This window comes from Lethenteron reissneri, chromosome 59 (assembly GCF_015708825.2).
Source record: "Lethenteron reissneri isolate LAM-NWPU_2019-01 chromosome 59, ASM1570882v1, whole genome shotgun sequence".
NCBI lineage: Eukaryota > Metazoa > Chordata > Hyperoartia > Petromyzontiformes > Petromyzontidae > Lethenteron > Lethenteron reissneri.
Window position 1 is genome coordinate 7,744,697 of NC_083837.1, and position 24,205 is coordinate 7,768,901.

The 24,205-nt window shown below is 54.5% G+C and overlaps 1 protein-coding gene across 1 annotated transcript in view; it reads left to right on the forward strand.

Moving 5' to 3' along the window:
* LOC133357648 (phospholipid-transporting ATPase IA-like) overlaps nt 1-24,205 on the forward strand; it is a gene marked incomplete at its 3' end in the record, with an annotated part of 80,486 nt that overhangs the window by 14,943 nt on the left and 41,338 nt on the right. Inside the window, 1 exon segment of the mRNA XM_061575719.1 lies at nt 195-314. Coding sequence (XP_061431703.1) covers nt 203-314 — 112 coding nt within the window.

Below are 24,205 nucleotides of genomic sequence, written 5' to 3' on the forward strand. Positions count from 1 at the left end.
CAGCAGTCTATTAGAAGCTACACGGGGATCTTTGTCTTTGTGTGTGTAATCATCAGCACCGGTCAAACAAAGGCGGCTGGGTGTGGCGCTAACCACAACCGCCCGCACGTGGCGCTCGCTTGCCAACCGCACTTGCCCCAGCAGTGTGTTCGAGGCTTTATGGGGGATCTTTGCCTTTTGTGTGGTTTCCGTAGGGAGGCGGATGAGTGGGAGGAGACGGAGGCGCTGCTGCCGCTGCTGCTGCTGCTGCTGCTCGAGTGGTGGAGCCGTGGGGCCAGACGGTGGAGACGCGGCGGCGGCGGAGCACGGCAACGGTAAAGACCTCGCGCTCTCTCTCTCTTCGCTCTCTCTCTCTGGGCTCTCTGTCTCTGCTCGCACCTCTACCTTCACACGGACGACGAGGGGTCTCCGCTCACCACCGCCGTGTCGCCTTCGCCGCAGGATGCTCGGGCAAGTGCAGTTGGCAAAGCGGCGGGTTTTAAATGTGCACGCGCACGCCGCACGTGCTAATGCAAGGACGCGCGGTGCGTTGTACAACGCGCCCGTGTGCACGCAGGCGCTCGCACGTTCACACGCACACTCGCGCAGGAGATGTAGACACGTAGTTCTACCTTAACACGCATGGCAGCACAGTGATAGACATGCTGTCACACGCACGCATACGCATACATTCGTATGGACAAACACTCACACTGGCATATACAACAAAGGCAAAGATCCCCCGTGTAGCCTTTAACAGGCTGTTGGGGCAAGTGTTGTTACGAGGCCTATTAAGGCCGGCACGGAGCACAAAGTGGTGGTGTGGCCAGCGCCACGCCCAGCCACCTTTGTCTCTCTTCTGGCATACACATTGCACCATTTACGCATTTGAGGCCAAGTCGACTTAGGGGAGGCACAGGACTGGTTCGGATAATTGTTACTGGTGTTGGCCATGACAGCTTGCTGCTTCACGACCTCTCCCCAATCTCTCACAAACACACACACTCATATACATGCACAGGTACACACACATTCACATCGTCCATCAACACACATTGGTGTGTATACGCACGCACACTCGTTCCACCTGTGTAATGGCAGGAGGCGACAGGCATGTAAATAGGAGTTGCATTCACTTCCTGGGCATCTTAGTTTGCTCAGAGATACTGAGATAAACTCTAGGTGTGTGCACGCGCATGTACCGCGTGTGTATGTGTATTCATGCGCGTGCGTGCGTGCAAGCCACTGCTGCCAGGGTAAGGTTGCAGATGGCAAAGGGAATGATCGTAACTGGAAGCCGGCGATTGGCACATTGCGTTGTTGATGTTCTAAACGGGAGTGTCTCGTAACTTTATATAATCTGTTGAGCACCGGGCTTTCACGTTCAAACGTATGCGAAGCGCAGCGCTGTTCTCCCCTTGCGCACGATGGTAGCGATGGTGGCAGCAGCGGCAGCAGCGGCAGCAGCGGCAGTGCTGTGGTCCAGGAGCTCCGTGCCTGTTTGATAGCTGCTGCTGCAGCTGCCACGGCGAGAGACTGAGGGCTTCAGCAGATGGTCCATGTCGTGTCGCTATTCCTCTGCCTCCTCCTGTGTTGAAGGAGCACAGGCCACAGGGTTTACTGTACCGTCCGTTGTCGTTGTGTAGTCAGCGATATTAATAATGATTTAACACGTCAGCTTTCGAGACCAATATTATTCATAATAACGGCTTTTGGGTGAGATCACGTAAGTATAAATGTGTCGTAACCTGCCACCACCCGACACAGCCAGTAAGGTAAACACGTAAACAAAACGTTAACATTGACATTTTAAAACGTTGTGGATTTACTCTCCAACACACCGGTGGGCTGCAGGAGTAACAAATTGGCGCGTTGTGTTTACGTGATAAACCTTCCTGGCTGTGTCGGGTCATGGCGGGTTACGACACATTTCTAACCCCAAAACTTTTATTATGATTAATAATGATTGTCTGTTATTCCCTACATGGTTTGCATCTTTGTTTTGATCTTATTTTTTGTTTCCCTTTCAAACTTATAATTTGCATTGGCAGTCCTGGACCTGCCCTGGGTCTACTCGGCCTTGAACGAGTACCTGGTGCGGTGTGTAAACATCACTACTCGGGAAGACAAAGGCGGCAATGCGTGGTGTTAGCCACTCACCGCTTCGTGTGCCCTGCCGGCCTTCATCGGTGCTACTCGCTAACAGCACTTGCCCCGGTAGTTTGTTCAAGGCTACACGGGGGGATCTTTGTCTTGTTTCTTGAAAGTAGAGTAGTGCTGTGATCTTGTTTCATTCCACGAATCATTGGAAGCTTTTTCCTCGCCATTGCAACCGCTATTTATTTCCTTATTTAACTTTACCGTATTCTACATGTCACAACTCACTTTACACCCCGGTGTTTGAAAGAAAAATTGGGGGTGCGTCTGATTATCCGGTAGGTGTGCGCGTGTGTCTGTGTCTGAATATCTAAACCGGTCCTGGGCCTCCCCTAGGTCGACTCAGCATCAAATTAGTACCTGGTGCGGTATGTAAACATCACTACTCGGGGAGACAAAGGTGGCAGAGCGTGGTGCTGGCTACCCACTCCCTAGTGTGCCGTGCCGGCCTTCATAGGCGCTCGAAAGCAGCACTTGCCCCAACAGTCCGTGAAGGCTACATGGGGGATCTTTGTCTTTGTCACTAAGCACGGCTCCTCTCGGAGGCTTATTGCCATCGCGGCGTCACGACCTACAGTGCTCAGAGCACGTGAGAAGCAATTAATTGAACCAACAACTAAAGTTGTCTCAAATTGCTTCCAGTTGTGACAGAGCAAAACGAGCACGCTTAGCGGGCGCTGTGTTGCTAACTACCTACCACTGAAGACCTCATGAGCGGTCCGTGTGGCTTACTGGAAGGAGAGCGTGGAAACAAACGACACATCCTCAACGCGGTTGCAACGCGATGGGAACCGTAAATATCTGTTGGCAATTGTCAGATGGCGGAAATTGATATTTATTTGCACCATAAAATAGTATATTACGTCCGCATTAGAAACCACATTGACTGAGCAAGCATTGGTGGTTTTTCGGAATTGGTGTTAACAAAAAAAAAGCTGATCCTGTGTATTTTGGACAAAACGTGCGCGGTCATGACAATGTGCAGCAGCAGCCTCGTGTTAAAAGAGGGCCTTGAGTGTGATATCAGTCGTCAAGACTTATCCGGACGAGTGAACGTTCTGTTGCATCTCTCTTGGATATCTTGTCGGTTTTACGACTCAAGATAGATTCGTCATCTCCCCGGCTCGCCCCGAACTCCCGCTTCTGGTCACGGCTGCGCAGTGACCGGCGTGGTGAAGTACGGGCAGACGGTCGACGCTGCGTGGGGAAGCCTTCGTCCAGCATCGGATTGACGTGCGAACCCTGCGTAAGTGGCGTCGGCGTCGTTCTCCGAGCATCGTGCGCGACGGCATTGGCCGACGTAACGGGATCAAGGCCGTGTGAGGCGTCGTCTGGGGTGCACGTGACGGCCGAGTCCGATCACCGAGGCCGCGCCGCGGATGGCTGCAGCTTGCGCTCGCGCCGTAGTCTCTGCTGTTCCTTGGTCTCGGTCCTTTCACAGTGAACGCTCGCTCTGAACGTGCGCTGCGAACGAGCACTATGGATGCACGCTGGAATCGCGCGTTACGGACGCACGTGCTCCATTCACTCCAGCAGCTCACACAGAGCACTGCGAGATGCACAATGGAGTAACGCGATGTGCATCGTGATCAGAACACTGAAACTTTAACCAGTTCCCTGGCTCCCTGTTCTGGCAAACATTCTGCCACTAAGTATCTGCAGGATCATGCAACAATAACCACCTACCAATCAACCAAGACCTCCTTGGATCACGCTGCTGTCACCATCCTCGAATCTCACCCAGATCCAGAAGGATGCTGCTAGTGAACTCGGTGGGACAACGCAGACACCCGGAATAAACTCATTCCAGACCCAAACATCGCCCCTCCTCGCTTTGTCATCCCTCGGAGACCCTGGTGTGGCCAGCGAACCTCATCACAACACTGACATGCCCATGCACCCATCTCATTAAAGACAAGCCACGTGAGTGCAACAGTAGACTCGCAACCCAAACTATGGACCAAGAAAGTAAACCAGTGCGGTCCGTGCTCTTTGAACAGCGGAGGAGGAACAGCAAAGCCTCACCAACTCTTTCCTGCAGCCCTCTCGTCGTGGCTAGCAGACATGTTGCTGCTGCCACTATGCACAACAATGCGGTGCACATACGCAGGCCCGCCCCACAGCCTGCGGGCCGTTTGGCCGTTTGGTCTTGAGGCCGTAGCACGCTGGAAGTGGACCGGCGAAGCGGTGGGCCCTGGGACCGGCTCGGTCATCTTTCTCTCTCTCGCCACCGATGTAAGCCCTGGCTGAGAATCGAACTCGGGGTTCCTGGGTTCGTAGTGCGCTGCGCTAACCGCCGCAACTTCATCACTCCACCTGTCAACCATTCATCGTTAACCGTGGTCACTCCACTGCTGGATGAAGGCCTCAATGAGCCGCCACCACGTCTCGCTCAGGACCGGTTTCATTGATCCATCTCCCCGCTCGACGGACGGACTCTCAGACGCGTTTTCATTACTAACATTGCCTTATAATGGTGGTAAAATATATACAGCTGCCGTTGCAGGTAATGGGCTATCTAGAGAGTGGAGAGAGAGAGAGATTAGCTAACTTTATAGTTGGAGATTACATTTTACGATGTTCTTTGGAAATAAAGCATCAGGGCAGACCCTGGAGGTCACTGGGTGTCTACTGTGCAGCAGCAGCATTGGAATCGGGCAGAGGGGAGAGAGCGTGGGTGCGGTGGTGGCGGCGGTGCCGTCGACGGCTGTGGGCACAGTGGCATCTTCATCTTAAACTCGGTTTGTTGAGAAAACTAGAACATCGTGAGGGAGCGGACGCGAGCTCTCTGTGAATTGGCCTTCGAGCCGTTAACAGTTTGCTGCGCAGACGCCGAGGAGCAGACGCAGACCCTCTGCGTCGTCGAATGTCTCTACTTTGTGAAGTATTGGAATTGACGGCAGGAACTTCTTGACGGGTAACACAATTTTATTAAATCTTTACGTTCACAATACAACGTGTGGTCTCCTTTCTTCCGACTACACACTCCACTTAACTCGTGTAGACTCTATGGTTCTGACTACACCCAATACACTTGACTCGTGTAGACCCTATGCCTCTGGCTACACACAATACACTTGACTCGTGTAGACCCTATGCCTCTGGCTACACACAATACACTTGACTCGTGTAGACCCTATGCCTCTGGCTACACACAATACATTCGGCTCGTGTAGACTCTATGCCTATGGTTACACACACTACACTCGCCTCTGGGTTACACAGAGTCCCGGTCCCGTTAGGACAGCGGGACTAGGTACCGCAGGGCCCTAGGTCTTCATCCCCGTCTTCATTCTTCGCTGGTTACATACTGCTCTTACGCCTGTGTGCATCCCCTTTTATAGCCCCTGCTCACGAGAGACGGAGCTGATCCGGACGTCGACGTGAGCATCGTTCCCTAGTGAACCAATCACGACGCACTCTCTCTACGATCCGTTTTCCCCAGCGCGTGTTAACACTCCTCTACCAATCACACCGCGCTGCCACCCGATCACTCCCTCTCAGCGCGTCACGGGCCCACAGCCAATCAGTACCCCGTAACCCACGACCCCGCGCTGACCCCTGATCCTCCACCGTCAGCGCGCGTCACCACCTACACAGCCAATCATTACGCGCTGGCATACGATCCCTAATCCCAGCGCGTATCACCTCTACATCACCCCCTCCCACATAGCTTGCAGCCGGCCCGGCTGTTAACCAACAACACAACCTAACGTCAACGCAGTAATAAAGAAACTCCACCTCCCAGTGTGCCCCGTAACGCAACAACAACAACACAACACAACACTTAAATATGAAGCAATATACAGCCCGACGAACAACACAATAAGAGCGAACACCCGAAAACGAACGCGCCACGTGTCTCTGTGACTAAACGCAGTGCCGAGGCGCTCCGTCTGCCTCGACTCCTCACATGGTAGGTCACACAAAGTAGCGCGACCTAGCGCGAGTCCGTCTGGCCGGTCCGTCGTATGGGACGGGACGCTGGCATACGTCCGGTGGCTCCGGCAGCTCTAGACGGCGCGGATCGGGCCTGGAAGGACCGGCCCCGCCGCGAAGATCCGGCCGCCGGTGGTCGGCAGCTGTCAGTTCCGAGACACCTGGGAGCGGATCAGGCGGAGACATGTGAGGAGCAGGCAAAGACAATTCCCCCTTAGGGTCGTCGGTCACGTCACATGCTCGGCCCTCACGACACAAGGGGAGGCCATATGGAGGCGAGAACGGTTTCAGTCGGGAGGGGTGGACGTACCAACGGCGTTTTCCCCATTTTATCTGAACGCACTGGGGGCGTGCAACCCGCACGACCTCCACGGGTCCCCGCCATGGCTTCAACAATTTAGGCGACGTAGCCAAAGGTGCCTGAGGGCAATGCAGCCAGGCCCTGTCACCTGGTTCCCAGTTGTGCACGGACACCTTCCGTGCACGCAACCGCTCGTTTGCAATTTGGCGAGCCCGCGAATTAAGCCGTGCGGCCTCCCTTGCCTCTGTCAGCTTATGAATGTTAAATTTAATATGCTCTGCCAATTTCGAATTAGTCCGTGGTGCGGCCAGACCCAGCTGCGTTTCCATGGGCGGGTCGGCTTCCCGACCGTACATCAGATAAAACGGGGAAAATCCCGTAGCTGCATGGGGGGCCATTCTATACGCGGCGAGGACCCCAGGAACCTGCAGGTCCCAATCAACATGTGCCTCACACACCTGCTGGCACAGCATAGAAGTCAATGTCCTGTTGAGCCTCTCAACCATCCCGTCCGTCTGCGGGTGGTACGGGGAGGTACGCACCTTCTTAGTACCCAACAGGTCGCACACCTCTTGCAGTAATTTACTCGAAAAATGTTTCCCTTGGTCGGTCAGCAAGCGTTCGGGAGCCCCCTTGTCCAGGACGTAGCCCTGGACAAAGGCGTCCGTCACAGCCGCTGCCGACTGGTTGGCGAGTGGCCACGCCATAGGCCACCGGGTAAAATATTCGACCCCCACCAACAGGTACTTATTACCCCTAGGCGTGACTGGAAAAGGCCCCAGAATATCGAGTGCAACGAGCTCGTTAGTGCGCGAGACCTGAATAGATTGCAGCGGTGGATTAGCTGCCACAGGCGGTGGTTTCCGTCTGGCGCACTCAACACAACCCTTCAGAATATTCACCACGTCACCCCCCATTCCCGGCCAATAATAGTCACGCTGAAGCAGGGCAAGCGTTTTGTTAACTCCCAAATGCAAGAGGCGTTCGTGTGCGGCCAAGACAACCTTCCCCCTCACAGCAGAAGGCACCACAATCGCGTGCCGCCGGGACAAACTGTCCCATCTCATTAACAGGCCCTGCTTAAGCACGTAGGAGCCAGTTCGTTCATGGTCCCCTTCGGAACCCCTTGTCTTGCGGCGCAATGCTAGCAGGGAGCTGTCCGCCATTTGGAGACGGCCCCACTCAATCAACGACAGTGAGAGCAGCGAGTCCTGACCCCCTGGGGTAGCGGGAACATCCCCAATTGGTGTGCCCGCGGTCGCAACCAATTCCTCCATACCTTCCGTAACTGGCAGTTTACAGCGCGCCGATCCCGACAAGCACGCACATTTGTGACAAGGCAACAACCGCGACAGGGCATCGGCATTTGTGTGTCGCGCGCACAGCGAATCGACCCCTTCGAGGTCCTCCTTCGGATTAACGTTTTGCGTGGGGCTCGGATCAGCCTGCGCAACCAGCCGCTCTTCCGCAGGGACCCGTGCCGCGTGAGCTAGCACGGTGCCCTGCTGAATGACGGCCGGCCGCGACCCAGCGTTTAAACCCATGACAAACGGATCCCTGTCAGCCCCAACCAAAGGGTGAGCCACCGACAAATCGAGACCTCCAACAGACCTATTTGAAGGACCCAAAAGCGTGCCTTGATCCGAGGTCTCCCTCACCCATGGTTTCCGCAACCGGAGGGGAATTAACATTTGTGAACCCGGGGGCACGTGCACGGTCTGTGTTGCTAACGCTTGTATCGTAGCGCACGCCGTCCGAATTTCAGTAGGGTTCGTCAAAAATGAAATACGGCGACCCGATGGTAGTTCAATGCAACGCTGATCAATGAGAATTTTGATGGGCATTTTTGCCAAAAAATCAGTGCCCAATAGACAAGGAACCGCCAGGGAGGACGAAACGAAAACGGGTCCCGACAATTTGATATCACCAATGCAAATGGACGCCCTAATCTGACCGATAATGCCCAACGATCCCCCGTTAGCGGCGTAAAATGGCACATCCACCGGAAGAAGCGGACGACATTGTACAGGGAGAATGTTATAAATGAGGTCCGATATAATAGTCGCCGATGCCCCCGTGTCCACTAACACCCTGACCTCGACCCCATCAATAGATCCCGTAACGACGGATGAACCCGCTCTGGCAGCCACTATTCTGTGCCCCAACTCCGACCATTTAATGTCTCCCCGGACCCGGCCGAACCCCCCTCGCCGAACCGAATCCCCGAACCCTAACCGGCTCTCCTCCGCCGCAACGCGACGGACCATGCGTGTCGAGTATGCAGGCCGAGCATGTGAGGTGCCGCGACTCGCCGGGGTTTGTAGGGATGACTTGGGGCCTTGTTCGTCGTCCAGCCGAGGTCCCATGGCGCGCTGACGTGGGGCGCGGCAACCGGAGGCCACGTGGCCCCGGAGGCCGCAGTTATAGCACGTGATGACAGTCGTCGGAGATCTCGGTTGCTCCAGCTTGCGGGCCGCTCGCAGAGGCGAACGGCCCCCCGACCTCCAGTCCCCCGGTCGTTCCGCGATGAACGCCTCCTCTCGTGGGCTGACGACTTGGGGCACGGTGACTACCGGGCCCGGAGCTGAGGCCACGGCAGCGTTGCAGACAACCCCCTGTTTACGTTGAAGGACCTCGTGCGCTTGTATGCTCGTAGCGACCCGTAAGGAAGAAATATCGGTCTCGTCGGCCGTGTTGATGGGGACCCCCAGGTCATGCGCCAACTTGAGCAGTTGCTCCAAAACCATCGCATCTTGGCCCTCCTCGTCCATACGAGGGAACGCGGCGTCGGCGAGAGCAAGCAACGCCGTGCGGTAGGCGAGCACAGTCTCCGTGTCCGCCTTCCGTCTTGCATAAAAATGATGGCGGCACGCCGAGGGAGGACCATAGACCTTGGCCATGAGAGCCAGCGCGTCCTTGAGCGTGGAGCGGTCCGACCTGCGTGCGGACGTGAAGGCCGCGAGCGCGTTGTCGTCCAGCATGGCAGGCAGTGCCCGCAGTGCCGTAGCGTCGGACCAGGCGGACATCTCCTGATGCGCCAAAAACCTGCGCTGAAATTGGCTCCAATCCCCGCCTTCCGCCTTGAAGGCTGACAACGTGGGAAGGCGCTGTTGAAAGATGAAGTCGTCCTCCTCCTCGTGCTTCCTCTCCGCCGCCCCGTCGGTGTGTAATATGGCGGCCCCAGTGGCGGGTGTCTGATGGCGGTCCGCAGCGCGCGTTGGTGACGTAAGCGGGCGCGCTTGGAGAACCGCTGCCACGTGGTGATGGCCGTTCCCGCCAAAAGTCGGCGCAGATGAAATGGCGGGAATCGCCAAATCGTTTTGGCGGGAATCTGCGGGGCGACCCTGTAGAACGTCCACCGCCGTCCCCGCTCCTCCCGACGAACTGATCTCCGCCAAGATGGACGCGGCGGCGAGCAGCAGCTCCTTCAGGCGGGAGTGCGCCTCGCGGAGCACGGCGTCGGTCCCCCGTCGCTCGTCCGGCGCCGTCGGCGGATCCTGCAGCGTGGGCAATTCCTCGTCCTCACCCCCCGATGCCAGCTGGCCCGAGTCGTCGAGGTTGTCCCCGCGGTCAATCCCGTGGGTCCGACGGGTCTTCCTTGTCTCCATGCTTGGAAGACCGTTTCACTTCTGACGCCAGTTGAAGTATTGGAATTGACGGCAGGAACTTCTTGACGGGTAACACACTTTTATTAAATCTTTACGTTCACAATACAACGTGTGGTCTCCTTTCTTCCGACTACACACTCCACTTAACTCGTGTAGACTCTATGGTTCTGACTACACCCAATACACTTGACTCGTGTAGACCCTATGCCTCTGGCTACACACAATACACTTGACTCGTGTAGACCCTATGCCTCTGGCTACACACAATACACTTGACTCGTGTAGACCCTATGCCTCTGGCTACACACAATACATTCGGCTCGTGTAGACTCTATGCCTATGGCTACACACACTACACTCGCCTCTGGGTTACACAGAGTCCCGGTCCCATTAGGACAGCGGGACTAGGTACCGCAGGGCCCTAGGTCTTCATCCCCGTCTTCATTCTTCGCTGGTTACATACTGCTCTTACGCCTGTGTGCATCCCCTTTTATAGCCCCTGCTCACGAGAGACGGAGCTGATCCGGACGTCGACGTGAGCATCGTTCCCTAGTGAACCAATCACGACGCACTCTCTCTACGATCCGTTTTCCCCAGCGCGTGTTAACACTCCTCTACCAATCACACCGCGCTGCCACCCGATCACTCCCTCTCAGCGCGTCACGGGCCCACAGCCAATCAGTACCCCGTAACCCACGACCCCGCGCTGACCCCTGATCCTCCACCGTCAGCGCGCGTCACCACCTACACAGCCAATCATTACGCGCTGGCATACGATCCCTAATCCCAGCGCGTATCACCTCTACATTTGTATAAATCTCGCTCGAGTCGTTTGCGGTGTCGTTATTTCAAATTAGGCAAAGCTGGACTGCGACGCCGGCACACATGACGGCCGACTCTTGCGAATGACGTCACGGAGATCTTTAACGTCCGCTGTGAATCAGACGGCATCGTCGCGGTGGTGGTATGATTACGGCTAATCCGCACCACAGTATTAACCAGCGTGGCCGCCTGATTCAAATTTTCATTGCTGCTGCAAGCTGCGAAAGTGCTCCCACGAGTGCGCTCACACGAGCAGCCCCTTTTGACGGCGCGCGCAAGGAACAAGACGTCCGCAATGGTGCCGACCGACGACGCGGCGCCACCTTGCGCCACGCGGAGGAGGCGTGCCGGGTAGGGGAGCTGTAGCGGCGCCACCGCCAGGAGCACCGCAGTGGGGCGGTCGTTACCACCCTGCGTTGCTCCGTTCCGGAGTTCAGGGACGTGGATGGTTCCGGAGTTCAGGGCCGGTTTCGCAAAGCGGCGGTGTAGAATCCGCAGTGGTTGTTTTTTGTATCGGGTGGAATTTATAGCGGTCTTAATCTGTAAAATCTATAGCGGTGTGAATCTGGAGAATCCGCAGTGGTGTAAATCTGTGTAATCTATTGCGGTGTGAATCTGTGGAATCTATACCAGTGTCAATTAGTGGAATCTCGAGCGGTGTGGCTGTTGAATTTTAGATTTTCACAATTGTGCTAACAGATGCACGTGTTTGGATTCTCTCTAGCTACTCCAGTTTACTTCGCCCCGAACATTCTCTATGATGGAATTTGTGAAGCATTCCCAAGCAAGACACTCAACTGAGGCTTTCCTCGATGAATGGAAGGGTTAATTCCCGTGCCCCTTGCTGGCAGACCAACGCCCGTTTCCAGGCCAGTGGTCCCGAGTCACCTTGTGGCCCACAGGGAGCGTCTGTGCGACGTAGCCACGGCACCACCACGGCACCACCACGGCACTCGCGGTTCTCACCGAGCGAGCGGTGTCCCCCCCCCCCCCCCCGCCTGCTTGCGGCTCGTGACGTCCGTCCCACACGCGGGGCGCGGGAGCTCTAAATAAGCACGCACTCCGCCGGCGCTGATAGCGAGCGAGTCTAAAGTTGGTGGCGGAGCCCTCTCCGCCCTCTGCGTGAACTTCCCAGGGCCGCCGCCGCTGCCGCCGCCACCACTGCCGCCCACCACTGTTATCGGTGAAGCTGCGAGGCCCCTTGCTGAGGGCCCCCCTGAGTCGAAAGCGTTTCGTTATCTTCTCGCCGGAGTTCTCTCTGCCGGTGCGGAGCCAACGCCTGGCAATTGCTTCGTGGCTGAGTGCTTTGTGCCGAGATGCGAATCTGCCTCCTGAGCTCCTTATCCCCTCACCGGCAACGCCGCCACTTGTCGTCCGGTGCCAGATTTACGCCCGCGCGCAGGTACAGTGCTGCGGGTGCCCTCTGATCTTAATTCATTGGCATGGAGAGGCACGGGGCGTTTTATACTCGGGGGGAGTTAAGGATTTAAGCGTTTAGGACTTTGGACTTTTACATTGTTACAGGTGATTTTGCATATTTTTAATATAGTGTTCTGGATTTTTAGATGATTGCACGCATTAAAAATGTCTCTGCGCTGCTAACGGTATTATTTATCTAGTTCACACCCGATCACTCCAAGTGCTGCAAGTGGAATTTTCCATCCAAGATATTTTGGATTGTAGCAGTTGACACTCGATACATAGCTCCCCACAGCCTATAATGTCTGTTATGCATAGTGGTCACCCATCCACGCACTGGACTGCTCTCAACCCTGCTTATAATCCGAGATCTGGCCGAGATCTGACTGAGATTGGCTGACATCTGACAGGCCAGTGGGCAAAAATACATTCTTGTACTGTACATCTATGGTCCCTACCTTCACCAGCCCGCATTGCCCAGCACGGTGAAAGTATGCTCAAGGTAACCACCACGATCGGCACGGCGTTGGTCGGCCCTCATCCAGCAGCGGATTGGCACGGATCTGCACCTGCGGGAGGTGCTCGGGATGCAGTGCGGCGAGCCCGATACCGCACGCCACGAACGGCACTGCCCGGAGCCGCTTGCTAGGACGACATCACCGTTGCAAAGCGCCGCTCTGCGACGCTCTGCGGGTCACGCGCGGGCTCACCGCTCACCTCCTGCTGTGCGGCCCGGCTCCTCACAGGCCACGGACCGTGACCGGTCCGCGGCCCGGGGATTTGGGACCCCTGAGCTACAAGACTCATTTAAGGCCGAGTCGACCAAGGGGAGGCCCAGGCCCGGTCGAAATTTTGGTCGTGAGCGGGAATCGAACTCGGGTGGCCGGGTTGGTAGCGCGGCGCGTGAATTGCACCGCCGCCTGGCGGTGCCCACGGTTGGTTTGTCTTTGGCTCTGGGATGAGGCCGCACGGCTTCACGATGTGACGGACGCCAGATTTCTAGCGCTTGCTCCGGAGCGCGTTTTGACTTCGCACGAGGGGCTCGCCGGTCAACTCGGAGTGTCTCGTGCGCGTGAGAAGTGTGCCAGCGTGTTGTACCCGCGTGACGCTTGGCTCGATCCACTGCTGGATGAGGGCCTGCCACATGCCGTGTGGTTTGTGGGGGATGGGGCGGGCGGGGTGGGTATGTTACTGCGGTGGCGCAGCGGTGAGCGCGTTGCACTATGAACCCGGCAGTCTGTCGAGGCTGTACGGGGTAACTTTCTCTTTGGTGGTTATTCGACCGTACTTCACCGCTCCTGGTGCGGTGTCATGGCGGGTGCTCGGGAGAGACCCGTCGAGCTGAAGGCCGTGGCGGTGCGGCTGTGCGTTAGGGCGGACGCTGGTGGCAGCGTCGTCCCTTCCGTAGTGTCACCCACGTGCTGAGCGCGCGCGTGTCGTGCGAGCAGTGACGTCGGGGTGCAACGGCTGTGTGCGCTTGGAGAGAGAGTTGAGTTGCGTGGCGCCGGACTCGCGACCGCGTCGCGGGCTCCCGCCGTTGACGGAAGCCGGCGGAGAAGCCGAGCGAGCGGGTGCTGAGACGATGCCTGTGTCGTCTGGTGTATGTATATTGTATGGTGTATGTATGTTGTATGGTGTATGAATATTGTATGGTGTACGTATGTTGTATGGTGTATGTATGTTGTATGGTGTATGTATGTTGTATGGTGTGTGTATATTGTATGGTGTATGTATGTTGTATGGTGTATGTACAGTAAGGGAAAAAAGTATTTGATCCCCTGCTGATTTTGTACGTTTGCCCACTAACAAAGAAATGATCAGTCTATAATTTTAATGGTAGGTTTATTTGAACAGCGAGAGACAGAATAACAATAAAAAAATCCAGAAAAACACATGTCAAAAATGTTATAAATTGATTTGCATTTTAATGAGGGAAATCAGTATTTGACCCCTCTGCAAAACATGACTTAGTACTTGGTGGCAAAACCCTTGTTGGCAATCACAGAGGTCAGACGTTTCTTGTAGTTGGCCACCAGGTTTGCACACATCTCAGGAGGGATTTTGTCCCCCTCCTCTTTGCAGATCTTCTCCAAGTCATTAAGGTTTCGAGGCTGACGTTTGGCAACTCGAACATTCAGCTCCCTCCACAGATGTTCTATGGGATTAAGGTCTGGAGACTGGCTAGGCCACTCCAGGACCTTAATGTGCTTCTTCTTGAGCCACTCCTTTGTTGCCTTGGCCGTGTGTTTTGGGTCATTGTCATGCTGGAATACCCATCCACGACCCATTTTCAATGCCCTGGCTGAGGGAAGCAGGTTCTCACCGAAGATTTGATGGTACATGGCCCCGTCCATCGTCCCTTTGATGCGGTGAAGTTGTCCTGTCTCCTTAGCAGAAAAACACCCCCAAAGCATAATGTTTCCACCTCCTATGTTTGACGGTGGGGATGGTGTTCTTGGGGTCATAGGCAGCATTCCTCCTCCTCCAAACACGGCGAGTTGAGTTGATGCCAAAGAGCTCCATTTTGGTCTCATCTGACCACAACACTTTCACCCAGTTGTCCTCTGAATCATTCAGATGTTCATTGGCAAACTTCAGACGGGCATGTATATGTACTTTCTTGAGCAGGGGGACCTTGCGGGCGCTGCAGGATTTCAGTCCTTCACGGCGTAGTGTGTTACCAACTGTTTTCTTGGTGACTATGGTCCCAGCTGCCTTGAGATCATTGACAAGATCCTCCCGTGTAGTTCTGGGCTGATTCCTCACCGTTCTCATGATCATTGCAACTCTACGAGGTGAGATCTTGCATGGAGCCCCAGGCCGAGGGAGATTGACAGTTCTTTTGTGTTTCTTCCATTTGCGAATAATCGCACCAACTGTCACCTTCTCATCAAGCTGCTTGGCGATGGTCTTGTAGCCCATTCCAGCCTTGTGTAGGTCTACAATCTTGTCCCTGACATCCTTGGAGCGCTCTTTGGTCTTGGCCATGGTGGAGAGTTTGGAATCTGATTGATTGATTGATTGCTTCTGTGAACAGGTGTCTTTTATACAGGTAACAAGCTGAGATTAGGAGCACTCCCTTTAAGAGTGTGCTCCTAATCTCAGCTCATTACCTGTATAAAAGACACCTGGGAGCCAGACATCTTTCTGATTGAGAGGGGGTCAAATACTTATTTCCCTCATTAAAATGCAAATAAATTTATAACATTTTTGACAAATGCGTTTTTCTGGATTTTGTTGTTGTTATTCTGTCTCTCACTGTTCAAATAAACCTACCATTAAAATTATAGACTATCATTTTTTTCGTCAGTGGGCAAACGTACAAAATCAACAGGGGATCAAATATTTTTTCCCTCACTGTATATTGTATGGTGTATGTATGTTGTATGGTATGTGTATATTGTATGGTGTATGTATATTGGATGGTGTATGTATATTGGATGGGAAATGTTTGTTGTGCGTATGTTGTATGTATGTGGTATGTGTATATGTTTAACTTCTTTCGCACCATACGTAGCCACCCGCGCTAATTGGAGGTGCGGGGGAAGGACAATCGCATGGAGATGGACACAAAAACGCACAAAAACAAAGATCCCACGTATAGCCTGAACAGTCTGTTGGGGCAAGTGCTATTAGCTAGCACCTATGAAGGCCGGCACGGCACACAAGGGGGTGGGTGACGATGTTTACACACCGCTTCAGGAACTAAAGTTGACCCTAGGGGAGGCCCAGGACCGCTTCAGATAATGATCGTCACCGGTGCTGGCCGTGAGCGGGAATGGAACTCGCTCGCCGCTCCACGACCGCTCCCCTACACAGACACACACACAGAGACATTTAACGATAGAGGTAAACTAAATAATGAATCAACACAGACACACAGACATCATAAAACAATTACAACCAATAGTGATTTGTAACGTTTATCTTTACTCGTGTATTGATAGTTACATTTTAGAGCTATTTTATTGAGGGTCTGTTGTTGTCTTGGTGTAGTCTAGGACTGTTGTTGTTGTCTTGGTGTGGTCTGGGACTGTTGTTGTTGTTTTGCTGCCTTGCCCAAGTTTGCATTTGGTGTTAAAAAGAGCCCGGCAGGAATGTGTTGTACTTTGTAGTTATATTACACTTTGTCGTTACCCACTTTGTGTAAATGTTTTCGTTTGCTTTCAGTGACTTGCTTACCTTTCCTGCACTTTGCACTCTGGTTGTTGATTGTTGTGTCGTTGCTGTAACTTGCTGAGCCGTCCCTACTGGACATCTGTGAAAAAGATCTTCATAGCTCATCGGATTCCTCCTGCAGTCTAAATACAGATTCTGATTCCAATTCGATTGTTGGAGCAAGAGGAGCAGCGCCTAATGAAGGCCGGCACGGCACACGAGGGGGTGGGTGGCCAGCACCACGCCCGACCGCCTTCATCTCCCGGGTGGCGATGTTTACTGCACACTGCACCGGGTACTCATTTGAGGCCGAGTCGACCTAGGCGAGGTGCAAGACCGGTTCAGATAATCGTCACTGGTGTTTGGTGGCTGTGAGCGGTAATCAAACTCGAGTTGCCGGGTTTGGAGCCCAGGGCACTAATCACTACCGCTCGCACACTCACTCAGCAACAACAACAACCGCCATTCGCCACTAACTGGCGGTGACATCACCACGACGCTTGTGCCAGGCCATGTGCGCCTTGAGGCCACGTGAAGTGTCGAACGCCCGCTGGCAGGAGGTCACGGGGCAGACGCAGGTGCCGTGGGTTGACTGAGATGACTGGCTGATGCACCACCTGTGCCCCCTACTGTGCCAACTTGCTGTGCTTTAGCCACTCGTCGCTCCGCTCATTGTTGTGAGCGTCGCTCATCCGCCCTCTGTTGTTGTTGGAGGGTGACTGCCTCCAACTGCCCAGTAGCGTCCTTCACGAGCCTCCTCCACTGAGGCCGATCTTGACACCGCTGGTACCAGTCATCGGCAAGTCCACTCAGCTCCACGTCCTCCTGTACCACAGCACTCCATCTCTTCTCTAGCCCGTGCCGTGCCCGTTTAGCCCCCTCTATCCTGGCTGAACAAAAGCTGTTTAGGCATGCGGTGGCTGGGCATGCGGGCTACATGACCCAGCCAACGCAGCCTTGCCTGCCGGAGGAGCTCACCGATGGGACTTTGCCCAGATCTTTCAAGGATTTGCGAGCTCCTCAGACAATCCAGCCTGGTTAAACCCAGGATGGATCGTAGGCAGGCCAGCCTAAATGTTTCTAACCGGCGAAGATGCTCCATTAAGGGGGTCCACGTTTCGCAAGCGTAGAGAAGGGAGGGAATGACTGTGGCCGAGAAGACCTGAAGCTTCGTGCGGAGCGACAGACCAGGTAGCTTCCACACAGCGTTACGCAACCGATGAAAAGATATTGCCGCTCGACTGATTCGGAGTGAGACCTCTGCTATTAAACCGGAGCCGGTCATGAGCACACTGCCCAGGTATGGGAAACTCTCCACTCTCTCCACAACTGCCCCATTACCGATTGTGGGGGCGGAGTGTCCAATGGTACAAAATATCCAGGTAGGTGCTTAGTTTTGGTGGGGCTGATGGTAAGGCCCCACCTCTTAGTGGCATGCTCCAGTTTCAGCAGCAGAGTCTCCAACTCCTCCTCTGAATGACCAGCAATTACCAAATCATCGGCATCTATAGCGTGGTTGACCAATAGGGAGCCATCCCTTGACCGCACCCGGGCATCGATCAGCCTCCCATTATATCTGTACCAAATGGAAATTCCCCTGGTGCAGCTATTGAAGGCTTCACGAACTACGTGGTCAAAATAGATGTTAAATAATGTGGGAGCTAGAGGACATCTCTGTCACACCCCAATGTGTACAGGGAATGGCTCTGACTCCCGGCCACGTAGTTTTACCCGGGCCCGCTCACCATCATGAAAGGTCCTTAATGATCGTGAGCAGAGCGTCAGGGACTCGGAAAGCATGAAGAACAACCCAGAGCCCAGGCCTACTGATGGTATCATAGGCCTTGACCAGGTCAATAAAGCAAAGATGTAGGTCTTGTTGGAATTCCCTACACCTCTGCTGTAGCAGACGGACAGGAAATATGGCATCTGTGCAGGACCGCCCTTTCCTGAAACCGCATTGGGGTTCCGCAAGCCTCTTCTCAGCGTGCCTAGCAAGGCGATGTTGAATAATCCTTGCCAGCACACTCACTCACACACTCACAAACCAACACTCCAATACCCGCCATTCACCACGAAGTGACGGTAACGTCACCACTGCGCCTGTTGTAGGCCAGGAGCACTTTGAGGCCATGTGAAGTCTCAAAGACTCGCTGACAGGAGGTCCCAGGACAGACCCAGGTGCCGTGGGTTAGCTGATTGAGATGACTGGTAGATGCACAAGCTGTATCCCCTACGCGCCCCGCTCGTTGTTTTGAGCGTCACTCCTCTGCCCTCCGTTGTTGCTGGAGGGCGACTGCCTCTAATTTCCCAGTAGTGTCCTCCTCCATAGAGGCCGAACCTGACACCGCTGGTACCAGTCATCAACAAGTCCACTCAGCTTCACATACCGCATCAGTCCATCTCTTCACCATCTCATGTCATGCCCGTTTGGCCCCCTCTATGCGGGCATACAGAAGCTCCTTGGGCATACGGTGGCTGGACATGCGGGCTACATGACCCAGCCAATGCAGCCTTGCCTGCCGGAGGAGCTCACTGATAGGAATGTGTCCAGATCTTTCAAGGATTTGTGAGTTCCTAACACAATCCATCCTGGGGGAGCTGAGGGGGTGGACTGTTTGGTGGCACAAAATACCTAGGCAGGCGCTTAGTTTTGGTGGTGCTCATGGTAAGATCTCCCCTCTTAGTGACACACTCCAGTTTCAGCAGCAGCGCCTCCAACGTGAGCAGCAGTCACCAGATCATCAGCATACTCGCACACAGCATACACCCCACACACACACTCAATCGCACTCACTCACAAAGACAAAGAGGAGGCCCAGGACCAGTTCAGATAATCGTCACTGGTGTTGGCCTTAAGCGGGAATCCCACTCAGGTTGCTGGGTTTGTAGCACAGCGCGCTAACCGCTACACCCTCGCTCCCCACACTCGCACACATGCACTCACACACACTCCCACTCACACACACTCACGCACATGTATCTACCTCGTTGCTGTTATCTCACGGCTATTGTTCGTCTCGCTCGTTCTGTTTGATGTGCCCCATTACCCGAAGAAGAAACGTTGCTGCGCAGTTAGCATGCAAAGTTCCGCGAAGCCAAAATATTTCATTCTCTCCCGTGTGGTTCGGTGCACGTATCACGAGTGTGAGCATCAATCTCCGTCGCTGACCCAATCGTTACGTTCCGTGCCTTACACTTTCACACACTCGCACACAATAACAAAGGCTCCTTGCAGTCGCCGGTGCGTGTGCCGTTAGCGAGCACCCGACCGACTGTTGTCTCCCCATTGCTGATGTTTGACACACTGAACCAGTTACCATAATTCAGGCTGAATCAACCTAGGAGTTGCACAGAACCGGTTCAGATATTTGCCACCGATGTTCACCGTGTCTCGGTGCCCCGGCCGCGGTTTGTAGCACGCTTCGCCACTGCTGCCCCTGTGCCATTCATCGCTATCCACATCAACCACGACACACCCGCAGCTCGCGTGCGCCTGAGACGTATGTAACGCCAGAGACGTAACGCTCGAGACGTACGCTCGCCCAAGACGTACGAGTGAGACGTACGCTCGCCCAAGACTAAACGAGCATGAACGAGACCACAGGTGTGGCTGCGAAGCCCTCGTGACGCACGTCCACTCTGCCAGGCAGACTCGGGACGCAGGTTCGCAACGGAGAGAACAATGGCACTTCAGTGCAGGAAAGCGACCAAGAGAAATGTGACAATGGAGGTTGGTTGACAAAACTCGACACGGAGTGAATAATCCGCGGTGAACAAATATGTCTGTGGCCGTATGGGTGCACAGGTGCGTGCGTGTGCGTGTGTCGGAAGTGGTGGTGCAGTGGTGAGCACGCTATGCTGCCCAGAAACCCAAGTGAGATTTCTGCTCACAGCTAATACCTATCACGATTATCTGAACTGGTCCTGAGCCTCCTCTAGGTCGACTCAGCCATTAACGTTGTTTCGGGTTGATCCAAGAGTGTGAAATCACCGGTCTTGAGGTCGGTTTGTGGTGGCACGTGACGTCGGATGGCGTCGCTTCCAGAAATACGAGATGTTTGAAACCAAACTGTGTCCTTTGTGAGTATAATCTAACAATAGCTTGTAACACGCGCTCGCAGAGCAGTCTCTTTGCGCTGTCGTAGGGAGAGAGGGGACGACTCGGGAACGAGGAGAGGAGTAGCGGGAAGCCAGCGATGTGGTGAGCCGGTACCAACTATTACCAAAGCTCTTGTGGCCCTCTACACATGAAGACGTTATCGGCCGATCACCGAGCGCTTATACAGTGATCCCCTGCTGATTTTGTACGTTTGCCCACTGACAAAGAAATGATCAGTCTATAATTTTGGTGGCCAACTACAAGAAACGTCTGACCTGTGATTGCCAACAAGGGTTTTGCCACCAAGTACTAAGTCATGTTTTGCAGAGGGGTCAAATACTTATTTCCCTCATTAAATGCAAATCAAATTATAACATTTTTGACATGCGTTTTTCTGGATTTTGTTGTCGTTATTCTGTCTCTCACTGTTCAAATAAACCTACCATTAAAATTATAGACTGATCATTTCTTTGTCAGTGGGCAAACGTACAAAATCAGCAGGGGATCAAATACTTTTTTCCCTCACTGTACACGTGGGAGGTAATTTGGAGCTGCCGGAGAAAACCCACGAGTGCCAGGGGGAAACCCTCGATCCCGTACAGATGTGACGGATGATATTCAACGACACTATTGCTGTACCGCCTTTCTCCTGGCGAGCCAGGGTACGGCTCCTCCTCGACGCCCGCGGGAAGAAGGGAGTTTCGTGACGACATCCGCGTGCAATCCACCAACCCTCGCTGCCTCCTCCACAGTGCCGGATCACTACAGGCGGCCGCGTGCAGCGGCAGAGTAGCCACCGGCGACACGTACGTGCTTGTGCCCGTACGCCCCGTGCGCAGCGTCCTGGCAGCTGGCGTGACGGCGCTGGTGTCGCCGCTCGCTCACAATCGGCGCTCATGCATTAATCACACACCGGCGGCGGGGGGTCGCGTTTGCCGGGGCGCCACTCCCCATGGCGCCACTCCGCGCTTTCACGCTCCTAAGCTTCAACCAGCCCGCCCGCTGTTAAATAATGTAGAGAGCCGCCCGTGGACCGTGCCCGCCCGCCCGCCCGCCCTCGCGCACGTTCCACCCACTGGTCATCATCACCGTAGTCATCACCGTTGTCAACGGCATCGTCATCACTGTCGTCATCACCGTCGTCATCACCGTTGTCAACGGCGTTGTCATCATTGTCGTCATCGCCGTTGTCAGCGTCGTCGTCGGCGTCGTCATCACCGTCGTCATCGGCGTCGTCATCGGCGTCGTCATCGGCGTCGTCATCGGCGTCGTCATCTGCGTCGTCATCTGCGTCGTCATCGTCGGCGTCATCGGCGTCATCGGCATCATCATCGTATTCTTCCATTTTCGCCATCACCCACGAGCATTATCAGGATCCTCTATCATTGTAATCATCATCAGTGTCACTTTCTATTATCGCCACCATTGATATCATCGTTTATCATCATGATCGTCATCTTCCGTTGTCATCATCATCATTGTTATTGTTATCATCATCGTTTATTTTGTTATCGTTATTGTTATCATCATTGTCATCATTCTTGTTATTGTTTTCATCGTTTTTATTGTTTTATCATCGTCATTGTCATCGTCGTCATATCTCAGAAGCTAAGCGTGGCTGAGCCTAGTTTGTGACTGACCTGCCACAGAAGATCCTGGCTTTAATCTTTTGGGCCACAACCCTCAAGCACATCCGCACCCACCATGGCAGCTGAAGCGAATACTTGACCACGTCGACGATGCAGAAAATGGGAAATTAAAAAGTTTCCGATCAGCATGCGGCGACTGTGGTCACCACCCAGAACAGAGCAGCGGAGCAGATAAAGCGGTCTCGCCGTCCGATTCACAAAGACGAAGAAGGAGGAAGAGATGGCCCCGTCAAAGCGATACTCCGCTACTCGCGATCGCCCGGCTCGTTAACCACCGCGGCCTTAAAGTCACTACTGCCGTTCTACACCAGGGGCCGGCAACCAAAATAACCAGAGGGGCCACATTTTTTTTATTAGGTCAAAAAACTAATACGAGACAGCGGTGGTTGTCCTTCATAAATAATTGTCACAAAGCAGTCGCGTAAAGAGCCGCCGCACGCGGCTCCGGAACGGCGCCCTGCCCACGCCCTGGATCCGCACCAGCGGCAGCCTCGCGGAGTTGGCGCTGGGTGGGTGCCCGCCGCTCCCACCGCTCCCACCGCCACCACCAAGCCACTCCGGTCGGCATGGCAAAGCACAGCGAGATGGCCGTTAGGTGGCGGTGCGGCAGAGCGGGTTATTGAATCCAATCGGTGGACACCGCGTGGGCTGCCCCCAGGTGGCGCGGTTCTCTCCCGCGGGATGTCCGACGTTCCTCTTCACGTGGCCGGGGGAGCTTCTGCAGCGAACGGGACGTCGTGCCGGACGGAAACGTGCCACCTGAATCGTCTCCACGTTACTCCGGTCTCCTCGCCCGTGACGGAAAATAAACATTTCCCTGTTTAAATGGGCCGGGTGACCCAGTGCAGGACCCGCCTGGGTGAGAACCTGTAGACTCGGTGGGGATCTTCTGGCTCGCAGCACCGTGTTGCTGTTGTCTGTGCTGTGTGTGAACACGACTGGAAAAACATTTGCTTGGCACCAACGTTACCAGGAATTAGCTTCCCTGAAAATGAGCGTTGAGATGAAAGTCTGTGTTGCCTACCCAGGGCGAGAAGTCAAGAGAGCAGGGCGAGTCGCGGTCTCTGAGAGTGGCCGGCGGGCCGTTCTCCTGCTGCCAGAACGGGGCGATGATTGCCTCTGTGGGTGTGTGGAGTTCAACTTAAGTCATTTGTGGGTGATTTTCGAAATTGGCAAAATTGAGACTCTGACGCCCGGCGCACAATGGCCCGGTCTGTACAAATGACGTTGCGGAGATCCGGCGCACGGCTACGGTTACCACGCACACCTCAGTGTCGACCACGGTGGCCACTCGCCTCGAACCGCGAACCTCTGGTGGCACCGTCAAGCAGAGCGGTGCCGTCTGAGTGCAATGCACGCGTCTTGAGTGCGTGTCGTGTGTAAGTGTGTCGTGTGTGTGCGTGTCGTGTGTGCGCGTGTTGTGTGTGTGTCGTGTGTGTGTGCGTGTGTTGTGTGTGCGTGTGTTTTGTGTGTGTGTGCGTGTCGTGTGTGCACGTGTTGTGTGTGTGTCGTGTGTTGTGTGTGTGTGCGTGTGTTGTGTGTGCGTGTGTTTTGTGTGTGTGTGCGTGTCGTGTGTGCACGTGTTGTGTGTGTGTCGTGTGTTGTGTGTGTGTGCGTGTGTTGTGTGTGCGTGTGTTTGTGTGTGTGTCGTGTGTGCGTGTCGTGTGTGCGCGTGTTGTATGTGTGTGCGTGTCGTGTGTGCGCGTGTTGTATGTGTGTGCGTGTCGTGTGTGCGCATGTTGTGTGTGAGTGCATGTCGAATGTGTGCGTGTGTTGTGTGTGTGCGCGTGTTGTGTGTGTGGGTGCGTGTTGTGTGTGCGCTTGTGTGTGAGCTGGGGAGCGGTGGCGCAGTGGTTATTACACTGCGTTACAAACCTGAGGACCCGAGTTTAATTCCCGCTCACCGCCACCCAGTGAAGATTTTATGAACCTGGTGCGGTGTGTAAACATTGCCACTGGGGAGACAAAGGTGGCCCCGCGTGGTGCTGGCCAACCACCCTCTCGTATTCTGTGCTGGCCTTCATAGGCGCTCACTAACAGCACTTGCCCTGACAGTCTGTTCAGGCTACAC